A 13,191-nucleotide genomic window follows, 5' to 3' on the forward strand; every position below is an offset into this window, starting at 1 on the left:
GGCAGGCCCGCAGCTGACTGCACTGCTTTTGTGTGCCCCTTCCACCCTGCCGGGTGAGACTGAGCTCACACCCAGCCTTAGTCTTGGCCGGTCCAGGTTCAGCCCCACTGATTGGACTGTGTTTCCATGTCCCACCGGCGCCTGCCCTCAGGCTAGCCCTTAGCAGTGTGGTTGGGGACACTGTACCTCAGACCCTAACAGTCAATACTGTATTTCTTAAGTGACTCTGCTCTGAGTGCTGCAGAAGAGCCTGTTTGGCTGGTGTATTGCATCCCTTTGCTGATATTGCTAGTTCCAGGGGAAATATTCACTTCAGTTTTGGCGAGTGGCTCAACCCATGGATTAGGTGGCTGTCCCTCTAAGTGTTTCTGCCTGTGCCTCCTAGATTACTCTCTCTTCCTGCTATTCCAGATCTCTCGTCTCTCCTCAGCCCCTGGAGCCCCGGGTGAGTAGTTGTAAAGAGGTATTCTGCATGGGGGAAATCGCTGTGGAGATATGCCTGTCCCTCACCCCAAATGTTACGCATGTGTGCATGAGAGGGGGGTGGATATGGAAAGGTATTTCAGAGTGCCATTCTGAGAAACTAGTAAACACTCCATATTGCTGGGACCAAGAGACTGAAAATCTTAGCAGGAAGAAGGATGGGCTGACTGACAGGTGGAGTCAGATGAGGATGGCTTGTTGACATCAGCCTACGTCAACAGTGTTTCTAAATTAATAGCATTTGTCAGGGCAGAGGTGCATGGATGTCTCCCTCTGGACTGCCACAGAGGACTCATAAGAATGTCTTTTTGGAAACAACCCAGTAATAAGGCCATTTGGAATTCCCATTACAGAATTTTGAAGATGACCACTGATTTTCTAAGGATTAAAAAAGGAGTCAACCATAATCATAATAGACATTTTCTTCTTTTGTCAAGGGTACTAGATTAAAAGTTTCCAAAAAAGAGGAATAAAAAGCTTTCAACATCTACCAGCCCAGAGACAGTTAGCCATTTGTTAAGATACCAGGTCAAGTAAGACCTTTCTGTCCCCTGACTGCTTCTCCCACCTTCTCTAATTGAGCCCTTAGCTAAAATCTAAGGGAATTGAGGCCTGACCTGTGGTGGCGCAGTGAATAAGGCATTGACCTGGAAAGCTGAGGTTGCCAGTTCAAATTCCTGGGCTTGCCAGTCAAGGCACATTCAAAAAGCAACAAGTTGATGCTTCCCGTTCCTGCCCCACCCCCCTCTCCTTTCTCCAAAATAAAATCTAAGGGAATTTTTGCTGTGTATTAACTCATAAGAAGAAAAACATTGCTGAAATTTTCTGAGTTGTCATTTAGAAGCTGATAAACATTTTCTCACACTATAATAAGTTTGAAGGATGACAAGAGATCAGATGAAAGTCTTATTTTGAATATGTCTTGGTTCCTTAACAGCCAATTCACTTAAATACAATCTTCATAGGACCAGATTCAAAAGCTTCCAAAACAGAACGATAAGACATAAAATTAGGAAAAATTGTTCACTTGGAAGAAGTATGAAATTAAACTGCCACGTATAAGCATGGTATTGAGAGCTCTGACAAATGACCCGTCTGGGACTCATATATTTATTCCACCATCACTTATCTAAACCACAACTCTCAGGAATCTTTGGTGCAATAGACATTTTTTCTCAACTTGATGGAAAAGCTTCACAGACTTGTGAGTTCACCGTGTTCCTTTCTTATTAGCCCATGTGACTAAGAGTAAGGTTTTCTGACGCCAATTGGATGGGAATTACAAATTTGGGTGCTGAAAGGACATGACAGCACTTGAATATGAGATTATGAGGTTTATGTGGAAGTCATGGTAAGTGTGAATTAGACATATAAGTTCTCTTCAAAAATAAAAATACACAATTCAAAACACTGTCATATAAAAGACCAACATTGAAAAGTGTAACAACTAAATTTTAGTTTTGAGATGCTACAGAAGCCAATAAATAAATAAATAAATAATATATGGAAACATTTCTATCCTGATAATCAAATACACATAACAGCTAAGGAAGGTTAATGATAGAGGAACATCCTGAGACTTCATTTTCCTGTAAATGTTTGTTTACCCAAAAGTGATGTTCAAGAAGTAAGGAAAATAAAGCCCCTTCTCTCCCATCCTTACACATTTCCACTTTCCTTTCTCTCACCCCATCACGCACTGTTCTCTGTCCTCCCTTATTACCTATACTCTTCCTTCTGCATATTCCTGCCTCAAATCTCTTACTGCCTCTTCCTCTCCTTTGTGAAGAGCAGTGGGAAGACCCCAAGAGCAAATGAATGGCTAATATTACTGATTTCATTCAACCATTACACACATCCCTCCCTTGCCACTCACAGACTTAATTTTGAGAGGTTTCCCAGTGACAGTGCAGGTTTTCACTGATGTTTCTAGCTTTTAATAGACTTAGAGGGCTCAAGAGTATATATGCCCCTAGTGAAGTAGGCTCAGATCCAGATGTCCAGAGCAGCATTTTCTCAGAATGTCTCTAATCTTAAGGTTGTCAAGACAGCAACCTTAATTCTCTAAGAATCCAGTCCTTATGAATTTAGTTCTTTACATTTTAAATGAGAGGAGGGGAGACAAAGCCAGACTCCCACATGCACCACCACCGGGATCCACCCAGCAAGTCCCCTACAGGGTGGTGCTCTTTTTAGCACCTTAGGTAAGACTCCATGGAGCTATCCTCAGCACTAGAGGCAGAAGGGGCCAACTCGCTGGAACCAATGGAGCCATGGCTGCGAGAGGGAGAGTGAGAGAGAAGGGAGCAGTGGTGGTGAAGTAGTTGGTCACTTTCACTGTGTGCCCTGACAAGGAAATGAACCTGGGACAACCACATGAAAAGTCGATATGTACCACTGAGCCAACTGGCCAGGACCTGGATTAGCTCTTAGGACCTAATTCATAAGGAAAAGCATGAAACCTAGAATAAAAAATTGTGCATACACTCTTATTCTGTCAACAGTACTTTTATTTCTGAAAAAATAATTGTATAAGCTAAACTACCTAGTGAATATGGGCAGATGTTGATACAATTCAAGTAAGGATCATCATAGGTTGTTCAAAATGGTCGTGGGCTTTAAATAGAAACCATATTCTAACACAGTCCTCTCAGATTTCTTATTTGTTTCCCTATAAGAATATTGTTCCTTTCTTGACCATGAAACAAAAATAAGCTGTTAGGATATATACATTGGAACTTACACATATAATTTACCAATTGAAGTCATTCTTTGCTACACCATAACCTTTTCATGGCATTTTTTACCTCTGCATTTCTCAGTGTATAGATTAGAGGGTTGAGCAAGGGTGTCCCGATGGTATAAAACACAGCCACCATCTTGTCCAATGGAAATGTGGTTGGTGGACGTGTATATATGAATATACACGGGCCAAAAAATAAGACAACTACAATAAAGTGGGAGGTACACGTGGAAAGGGCTTTTCGCCTTCCTTCTGCACTGTGGTTTCTCAGTGAATACAGGATGACAACATAGGAGGCAAACAGGATTATAAAACTCACTATGCAAATGAAACCACTATTAAAAACAATGAGCAAATTTATCACATAAGTGTCCATGCAGGCAAGTTTCAACAAGGGCTGCAAGTCACAACCATAGTGGTCAATCACATTGGGGCCACAGAAGGGCAATTGCAAAGCTAGGAAAATCTGTGCTGAAGAGTGGATACAAGAGCCCACCCAGGCCAGAACCACCAACACACCACAGACTCTCTGGCTCATGATGATGGTGTATCGCAAGGGCTTACAAATGGCAACATAGCGATCAAAGGCCATGAGGATGAGCACAAAGGTCTCCATGCACCCAAAGAAATGGGCTGCAAACACCTGAGTCATGCACTCATTGTAGGAAATGGTCTTCTTCTGAGAAAGGGCATCCACAATCAATCTGGGGGCTGTGGTTGTAGAGAAGCAGGCATCAGCAAAGGACAGATAGAAAAGGAAGAAGTACATGGGACTCCCCAGGGTCCTGCTTGTTTTAATCGTCACAACAATGAGAAAGTTCCCCGACAGTGTCGCAAGGTAAAGAATCAAGAAGATCCCAAATATTGCTTTCTGCTTTCCTGCATCCTGTGTCAACCCAAACAGAATGAATTCAATCACACTGTTATTCACGCCATACTAGTGGCCATAGGTAAGATGCATTTGGCAAAGGCTTAATCTGCAGAGAGAAAAAAAGAAGAGTCATTCTGAGATCAGCAACTGAACTCTACATTCCTTGTTTCTGCTCCATCCTGTTACCTCCAACTGCCTTTCATCCACTGTGAATCTCTGTACACATGCAAATACTCAAGCCCCTCCCAGATCCATCTGTTGTTCAGAATCTCACTGCATTAGACCAAAAGCTTTTACATTCAAAGAATAAAAATAAATGTCCTTGCCTGAACAGGCCGTGTTGCAGTGGATAGAGCATCGGACTGAAACATAAAGGACCCAGGTTCAAATCCCCTAGGTCTCCTGCATGAGCATGGGCTCATCTAGCTTGAACACAGGGTTCCAGGCTTGAGTGTGGGATCACAGACATGACTTCAAGGTTGCTAGCTTGAGCCGAAGGTTGCTGGCCTAAAGCCCAAGGTCACTGGCTTGAGCCCAACGTCACAGGCTTGAGCAAGGGGCCCCTCGCTCTGCTGTAGCCCCCAGGTAAAGGCACATATGAGAAAGCAATCAATGAACAACTAAGGAACCACAACAAAGAATTGAAGTCTCTCATCTCTGTCCCTTCCTGTCTGTCTGTCCCTATATGTTCCTCTCTCTGACTCTATTGTTGTCTCTGTCAAAAATATAAATAAATAAACAAACAAACAAATAAACGTCCTTTTAAAAGCTTGATTTGTATCAAGACTGAAAACTGCAGAACTTGTACTTTCCTTGGGCAAGTGACTTAACCTCTTTGAACTTCAGCCTCCTGTGAAAAATGAAGAACAAATACTGGCCCCACCATATTCTGATTGTTTCTAAGAATTATAAAAAGATTTTATACTCATACATAAACACACACATACACACATATATTTCATGGATGATGCATCTTATCTGTGAGCTTCTAAATCTGAACAGCATTAGGCCAATATAATTAAGCATTGATATTGTAGAGAATCCCTCTGGAAAAAAATATTTCAGTTGAGGTTCACTCCTTTTTGTGTACACCATCCCTAACCCTTTCAGGACACTGGATAAAATGTGCTTTATTTTTTAACAGTTTTATTTTGCCAATACCTCTTGTATAGATGTCAGCTCCACTGACAATCTTCATATAACAAATGTCTGGGTGATATTTTGAGGTTGGCATAACTTAGGGAAACAACTGTTTAGTCTCTCTAGAACTGATTCCCTTAGATTACTGAATCTATCTGCCCATAAATTTGAACTGACATAAAATTTCTAATATGCCTATAATCTAAGTATCAATAGTATTTTTACTCATCTATGTTACTCCTTACCCTAAATTTCCACTAAAATCATTATTTGAAAAAGATTTCAAAAAAAGGAAAAGAAAAAGATTCCATAATCTCAATATACAATTTTATGATTTTTCAAGTCCTTATTCTTTGCATATATAGTTTATGTGATTCAAATCATTATATAATATCATTTTGTATTTTGATGTTCGCTTAGAATTATTTTAACATTTCTTACCATACTCTTATATTTTCCATAGTTTAACTTTAATAATTTGTAAATTTGTAAAATTGACAATGTGTCAATTTTTACCATTGATATATTTTTATTGCTTCTAGTTGTCACTCATAAATAACAATTTTACAAAAACTTTAGAATACCTTCCCAAGTATAATACTGCTGACCCAAATGCCAGAGATGATTACTGCTATTGACAAAAATTAAATCTTTTAAATATATTGTACCTTTTTATTAGCTATATTTTACTATACAAATAATCCATAATCATGACCAAATATTCAAAGTAAGAGAATGTAAGAAGAAAATACTAAACTCTCTCTCCAAATTATTTGAATCTATAATCCCACTCTCCATTTGGTTTCTTGTCTGTCTTTCCAGAAAATTTCTTTAAGTATATTTCCATATGTGTTTATGTATAGATCCTTTTTTATATACAGGTATGGCCAACACAATATTATTTTGTAGAAAAACTGATGCACAAGCAAAAAAAGCACAGGTTATCTCATATCTTATGACATCATTTTATTATCTGACTTCGTTAATAAAAATAAAAAATTGTATTTTAATTATATTCATATATTTTATTGCCATATTTAATATTTTAATACAGTTTTCTAAAAATATTTTTTCTTGAAAAATCTTTTTCTCTTTTGTCGACTCACTTTTTACAATCTGGATATTTACCTAGTATAGATATTAATCTAGCAAAAGCACTTATTTCTTGATTAAGAGTAGAGTTACTGAAATTGGATGGCCTGAATCAAATCCCAGCTCCCCTCTTTCCTGGCCACGCAGTCTTGGGAAAACCACTTTTGAAATCATCCTGGCTACTCTGCTGATGAAATGAGGAAAATTCTAGCTCAGAATAAAAACTATGGAAGCCTCAGCCTCTGCTACTTCCACTATTCGGATTTTGTTATTATTCCTCATTTCCCATAAATTTTTCCTTCCTATATATGTCAAACTATCAATTTCCCCTTTTTTAGTCTATAATTTTCCAATGTTTTTAAAATTATAGTATGTGTTCCCTTCCATAATTCCATAATTATGATTCATTGCAAATACTGAATCAAAGTTATCTATCGGATGAGTTATGAGGAATGGGGAAAAGATTCATCTATTCTTAACAATTTAACATGAGCTTTAAGGTAATGTAAGTAAGAGCAGTAATGATGTAAGTCACTATGATATTAGAAGAGTATAAATTCCTAAAGGACAGTGAAAACTACAGCACTATGTGAAGACATGGACTATAACATGAACTGAAGAGAGGCAGGACCTAAGCCAGGTTCTCTAAGACACAAATATTCAAAAGCAGAGCTGAGAGGTGGGTCACACAGTGGTCAGTGCATCGAGCCTGTAGCCACGCAGCCTGATTCACGCCCCACACAACCACCATTACGGTGGGAGAGCTATCATGTCCCCTCATATTTCTGTGCCTCATTTTCTTCCCCTGTAAACACACATAATAAAATCACCTACCCTTTCGGGTTGCTATGAAGGTCAGACAATTCCATCTGTGCAAAGCCTATAGAGGATGCAGGTAGGCAGGTAGGCGGCCTCTGCAGTCGCAGTGCTAACATTCAATAGGTTTATTAATCTTGGCTCTCCAAGAGGTACCTCCAACTTTTCAAAAATATTAATCCAAAATGGTCATCTACCCATAACACAGCTGTGCTGATGTTTTAAATCCTAGGTCCTTAGCTGAGGAACTGAACTGTCGCGCATGCTCCTTCTCTCGCGGTGATCAGAAGCTATGAATGACAATTCCGAATACCTTTAATAAATATTTAAAAATAAATAAAGTGCATAACATCTTTAATATAGCAAGCCTTGATGAGAGGCAAGTAGAAATAAAATAGTCCCTTGGTTGTGACGATGTTTGGGGTCCAGAAATATGAAAATCAGAAAAGTGAGCATTTGGCATAAAAAACATGAAATCAAAGTTTTAAGGACAGTAAGGCCAATGTATCAGCAACTAGAGAAAAGATCAATATGAAACTTCCAGTGTAGCCAGATTCTAACGTCAGAGGAGGGAGACTTGGAAAAGTCAGTTTTCCTCCTAGCCAAAGTCCATGAAAGCCAGGTTATGAGGTGTAAATATATTTTAATAGGTGAAATATAAAATTTGGAAGCATACAAAACAGGAGAATAGATTTTACTAAGATTTATCCAGCACCTAAGAAAAAACTACACTCACATTTGTTTAACAGAAGTTAGTCATCTTTTCTTTCTAGATTTAGTTCAACTAGACTTTGAGCTGACCTATAATGAAGTGTCCACCTCCCTCAAGATGTTCGAGTTCCCGTGAAGACATCTGTCTTTCTCTCCCTTGCACTTGGAAACTCAGTGGAAGGCATACAAATGACCCCCAACAAAATAAAGACTGGCCTGCAGGCACCCCAACTATGATTGGAGGTGGCTTCTGACTTGGCACTTCCTTTGTTAAAGAAGGATTCTAGTGCTCACTTTCAGTTAGCTTCTGTGGGACACAGAAAAATTAAGAATCTCCTCTCAGCATTAATAGAATGCTCTTGTCATGGTTGTCACTGTACAGGCTTTACATATATTTTAGAACAGTCATGGGTTCCCAGCACAATTGAGAGAAAGCTATGGAAATTATCCATATAGTCCCTGCCTCTACACATGCATAAACTGCCACACACCGTTAACACCTCCCTCCAGAGGGGCACATCTGCTCTAAATGATAAAGCCACAATGAATGACACATCTGTATCACCCCAAACCCATAATTTACCTTTGGGCTCCTCATGGTGGTGTACGTTCTACGGGTCTGGATAAACGTGTGATGATATATGTCTGTCGTTCTAAAAACCTACAGGGTATTTTCACTGCCTTAAAAATAGTGTCATTGTTATAGTCACAAAACATAAATATAATTCCTTTCACACAATGTCCAATATTCAATACATTCTATATAATAAGTCACACACAATTTACTTTGAGATATTTGTGTCGGTTTTTAATGTGAGAATTATTAGCTCATACATACCAGTCAGGCTGTTATTTCATAAATGTCAGTTATTATACATGGCCAGCCCTAAAATTCATTAATGGAATCCTCATATGGATATTTTATGTTCCCAGAGAGAAAGGACACAATTTCAAATATGTCATCAACCTCTCCCTCCTTTTACCTCTTTGTCACTCCTTGAAAAATTGTAAAAGTATAGAGACCAACGAGAGGAAACCGCCTGCGTCTAGATCGGCCCAAACAGGAACATAACGGTGGGGTGCACGAACTTGGTAGAAAAACCATGCGCGCGGCTGCGCTTTCCCACCCGGAGTCGTTACATATGTGGGAAAAAATGCTTCCTGAAAGCAGTTCATTATTGAAGGCTGTGATGCTGGTAAGCGTTTTCTGTGCCTTGATCACTATGCTAGGACACATTAGGATTGGTTATGTAAATAAAATGTACCATGAACATCACCTACAAGCTCCTAATAAAGAAGGCATCTTGAAAATTTCAGATGAACGCCTGGAGCTCAGTAAGAAGTTTCGGGTATACTGTATCATCCTCGTAAAACCCCAAGATGTGCGTCTTTCGGCTGCAGTGAAGGAGACTTGGACCAAACACTGTGACAAAGCAGAGTTCTTCAGTTCTGAAACTGTTCAAGTGTTTGAGTCAATTAACATGGGAACAAATGACATGTGGTTAATGATGAGAAAGGCTTACAAACACGCCTTTGATAAATATCAAGACCAGTACAGCTGGTTCTTCCTTGTACGCCCCACAACGTTTGCTATTATTGAAAACCTAAAGTATTTTTTGTTTAAAAAGGACCCATCACAACCTTTCTACCTAGGCCGCACTGTAAAATCTGGAGACCTTGAATATGTGAATGTGGAAGGAGGAATTGTCTTAAGTATAGAATCAGTGAAAAGACTTAACAGCCTTCTCAGTGTTTCTGAAAAGTGTCCTGAACAGAGAGGGATGATTTGGAAGGTATCTGAAGATAAGCAGCTAGCAGTCTGCCTGAAATATGGTGGAGTGTTTGCAGAAAATGTAGAAGATTCTGAAGGAAAAGATGTATTTAATACCAAATCTGTTGGGCTTTTAATTCAAGAGACATTGACTAATCAAACCAACCTGGTAGTAGAAGGATGTTGTTCAGATATGGCTGTTACTTTTAATGGACTGACCCCTAATCAGATGCATGTGATGATGTACGGGGTGTACCGACTTAGGGCATTTGGGCATCTTTTCAGTGATGCCTTGGTTTTCTTACCTCCAAAGGATTCTGACAATGACTGAGAAGTGAAACGAGAATATATATGTGATTACCATATAGTACATGTATTGTCATTATTTGCAATAACAACTATATATCCAACTCAGCAGCATGTTTCTTTTTTTATTTTTCAGTTTGGTGACACTGGTTTAATCACATTAAAATTTAGGAATACATTTTTAAATAGGGTGGGCTTTTCCCTTAAAACATATGTGAAAATTTCCAATATGTTGGAAGGAAATATTTTAAGAATAATTTTATAAATAAAGCATATATTTATAAATATACTTATGCTATCAATTCTAAATAATGAACATTTAAAATCTGTGGCACAATTTCTTTCTGATTTTTTAAAATATTTAAATGTTTTTTTCACTTTCAAAGATATGCAAATGAATTGCTAGTTGTGAATTTGTGAATAAAGTAAAACTTTTAGCTGTGCTTCCATTACTTCTCATGTCAGTTTCTGTTCTAAGGCTCCACAAGTGACAGTGAGTTTGCTTCCTCAAAATACACAACCAAGCAACAAAGGAAATGTACCCAAGTAATGAAAAAGTGGAAACTGAAATCCAACCTTGAGAGAATGAGTGACAATTACTTACAGAGTTTAAGTTTCCCTGGGAGCTAACCTAGGGGAGTCTTAGCATACACAATTGTATTGTAACTCTCTGTACTTCTCTGTGCAGATCCTGGAATTGGAGAAGTGACAACGAAGAATATAATGTCATTTAACAATGCTGTTTCCCAGTGAATCAAGCTCTCATCTGTGGTTTGGATAAAAAAAATATATCAGTTGAGTAAGAGGCAAGAGAAAGGAAATAGTTTAGTGCAGCTTCAACACTTACCTTTCTCTTTTAAAAAAACAGGTGATATCCAACAGAGAGCTCATAGTTTTCACTCCTTCAGTTCTGATTTACCTTGACGATGAATCTTGCACATGAGTTTGCAACATGTAAATTGTGTTTCAAATGGATCCGCTTGGCTTTACCATTACAGGTTCTTTGGGTAGGGGATATGCTCCTTAGAAGGCCAAACCTTCCTAGAAAGTGGGAATTATTCAATAGATTCTCCGAAAGGACTGGAATACCAGCAGAAAGTTTCTTCTATTCTTAGCACTTCCTAGAATAAAAAGGAATATCCCCACTATTCTGTGATAGAAACATCTCTAAAGCTAGCTCTATTACCCCAAAACATTGCCCTGTAGAGCACATGAATTAAAGAATTCTTTGTCCTCCATCAGATATTTATAGGGGATTCATGAAAGTTCACAGATGCTCCACCTTAGGAGGGATGAGAACTCCACCCATCTCACCCAAACCAAACCAATTTGCTCATTAAGCTACTTAGCTCACTTAATCCAGGATCACAGCAAACCACGCGGCCAATTTGTCCCCTACAAGGCTGTCAACAGGCAGATTCTGTCCTCAGAGTCCAAGTTTGCCCTAAGGGACACCTCCCATTTCTGTTACCAGGTGCTCTACCCATGAGCCCTGCTCTAAGGAAAAACTACGCTTTCTAAGTCACATTGACTTTCTGAGGCATTGACTACTAAAAGCTACCAAAGGCTCTTTCTGTCCTTTAAGTCAAACCTTTTCTAATGGCAGCAAAGCCTTGAGACCAGGTGAAGATTCAAACAGATGGGAAATAATAGAATTCTGGCTCCCTCATTTGTTTCTGTGGCTTCAGGCATATATCTTCTCCTAGCTTCCTATTCTAGAAAATGTGGGCATGAGGTATAATAATTACTACAAATAATAATAACATTGATAAAATATAATATAAATAATTACGATGAAAAGTATTAACTAAAATTTCTATAATTTCAAAAATAATATGAAATCAATAGGTAAAAGGAGGGAGAAGAAAGAATTACAAAAAAATCTCTTTACACATTTTTATTTTTAAATATAAATTATATACAGTAAGATACACAATTTTTAAATGTATAGGAAGTGAGCTTTGTCAAATGTATACAACATGCAACTAATATCACAAAGTAGAAGTTGTCAATTATCTTCTACAAATCAAACAACCATATTTAGCTTTTTTGTGTTTACTTCATGTTTATATATTTTTTGCTTTCTCTTCTTTATTTGGTTTTATTTTTATTCTTAATAGCCAATGTTTCTATTTATCACAATGCTAGTAGTTGCCATTTTCTCTTTTTCCATTTTCTTGATTAAGTTTATTGGGATGACGTTGGGTAGTAAGATGATATAGGTTTCAAGTGTACAGTTCTATGATACATGATCTGTATATTGTATATGCCCACCACTTAAAGTCAAATCATCTTCAGTCACAATATGTTTGACCCCTTTACTCATTATTACTACCCCACCCTCTTCCCTCTGGTAACCACCATCCCGATGTCTGCGTGAGTTTTTGTTTGTTTTCACATTTGTTCATTTGTTGCTTTCAGTTTTATATCCCTCGTGTGAGTCAAAATCATATGGTTCTTAACATTATCTGTCAGACATTTCACTTAGTACGATATTCTCAAGGTCCAGCCATGTTGTGGCAAATGGCAGGATGTCATCTTTCCATTTGGTCTTAGTACACACTCCTTCTGAGGAGAGGAGGGCAGTGTTCTCAGAGCCTCACCCCAGCCCCTGCTGGTTCACTAGCAATCTTTGGAGTTCCATGACTTACAGGTGCATCACCCCAACTTCTGCCTTCATCGTCAAAGGGCATTTTTCTTCTTTGCATGTGCCTCTGTGTCCAGATTTCCCGTTTTTAAAAATACTGTCACCTGACCTATGGTGGCGCAGTGGATAAAGTGTTGACCTGGAATGCTGAGGTCGGCAGTTCGAAAGCCTAGGCTTGCCTGGTCAAGGCACATATGGGAGTTAGTGCTTCCTGCTCCTCCCTCCTTCTCTCTCTCTCTCTCTAAAAATGAATAAAATCTAAAAATTAAATAAAATAAATCTGTGTAAGTAATCAAGGGAAATTCTTTTTTTATAAAAAAAATCAGTCATAATGGATTAGGGCTCACTCCAATGACTTCATCTTAATTTATGGTGAATTCACAGCCACTGGAGGTTAGGACTTCATCATTTTGGGGAGGGGATACAATTCAGAACATAGAAAACCCTAGGACTGGAGAAATGCTGTGAGGGAAAAATATTGCAGGATTAAATCTCTCCAAATTTCTTCCAAAAGATCTGCTGCTGCTGTTGCCCTCAATCTAGTAACGCTCCACCTGTGGAAGCCCAGATTCTCGGCTTTCTGTCTATGCCCAGATTCAGCTAATGCTCCC

The 13,191-nt window shown here is 38.6% G+C and overlaps 2 protein-coding genes across 2 annotated transcripts; one reads left to right on the top strand and one right to left on the bottom strand.

The window, feature by feature from the left end:
• Positions 1 to 2,363: 2,363 nt before the first annotated feature.
• On the bottom strand, positions 2,364 to 8,454 carry LOC136387944 (olfactory receptor 4C11-like). The gene is made up of 3 exons (XM_066360047.1): positions 8,440 to 8,454; positions 3,263 to 4,163; positions 2,364 to 2,416 (listed from the first exon to the last, which is right to left on the bottom strand). Exons 1-3 carry the CDS (start codon positions 8,452 to 8,454, stop codon positions 2,364 to 2,366), a joined length of 969 nt encoding a protein of 322 aa, XP_066216144.1.
• A 365-nt stretch (positions 8,455 to 8,819) lies between these two features.
• On the top strand, positions 8,820 to 9,958 carry LOC136388676 (C1GALT1-specific chaperone 1-like). Its single transcript, XM_066360496.1, has one exon. It carries the CDS (start codon positions 8,960 to 8,962, stop codon positions 9,956 to 9,958), a length of 999 nt encoding a protein of 332 aa, XP_066216593.1. The 5' UTR covers positions 8,820 to 8,959.
• The last annotated feature ends 3,233 nt before the right edge of the window (positions 9,959 to 13,191 follow it).

Source organism: Saccopteryx leptura, chromosome 1 (genome assembly GCF_036850995.1).
Source record: "Saccopteryx leptura isolate mSacLep1 chromosome 1, mSacLep1_pri_phased_curated, whole genome shotgun sequence".
NCBI classification, from domain to species: Eukaryota; Metazoa; Chordata; class Mammalia; order Chiroptera; family Emballonuridae; genus Saccopteryx; species Saccopteryx leptura.

Coding starts and splice junctions, on each gene's coding strand:
- LOC136387944 (XM_066360047.1), bottom strand. Junction 2,417..3,262: donor TGCCATGAAAAGGTTATGGT/GTAGCAAAGAAT, acceptor GTCTATTAAAAG/CTAGAAACATCAGTGAAAAC.
- LOC136388676 (XM_066360496.1), top strand. CDS start 8,960: ATGCGCGCGGCTGCGCTTTCCCACCCGGAGTCGTTACATATGTGGGAA.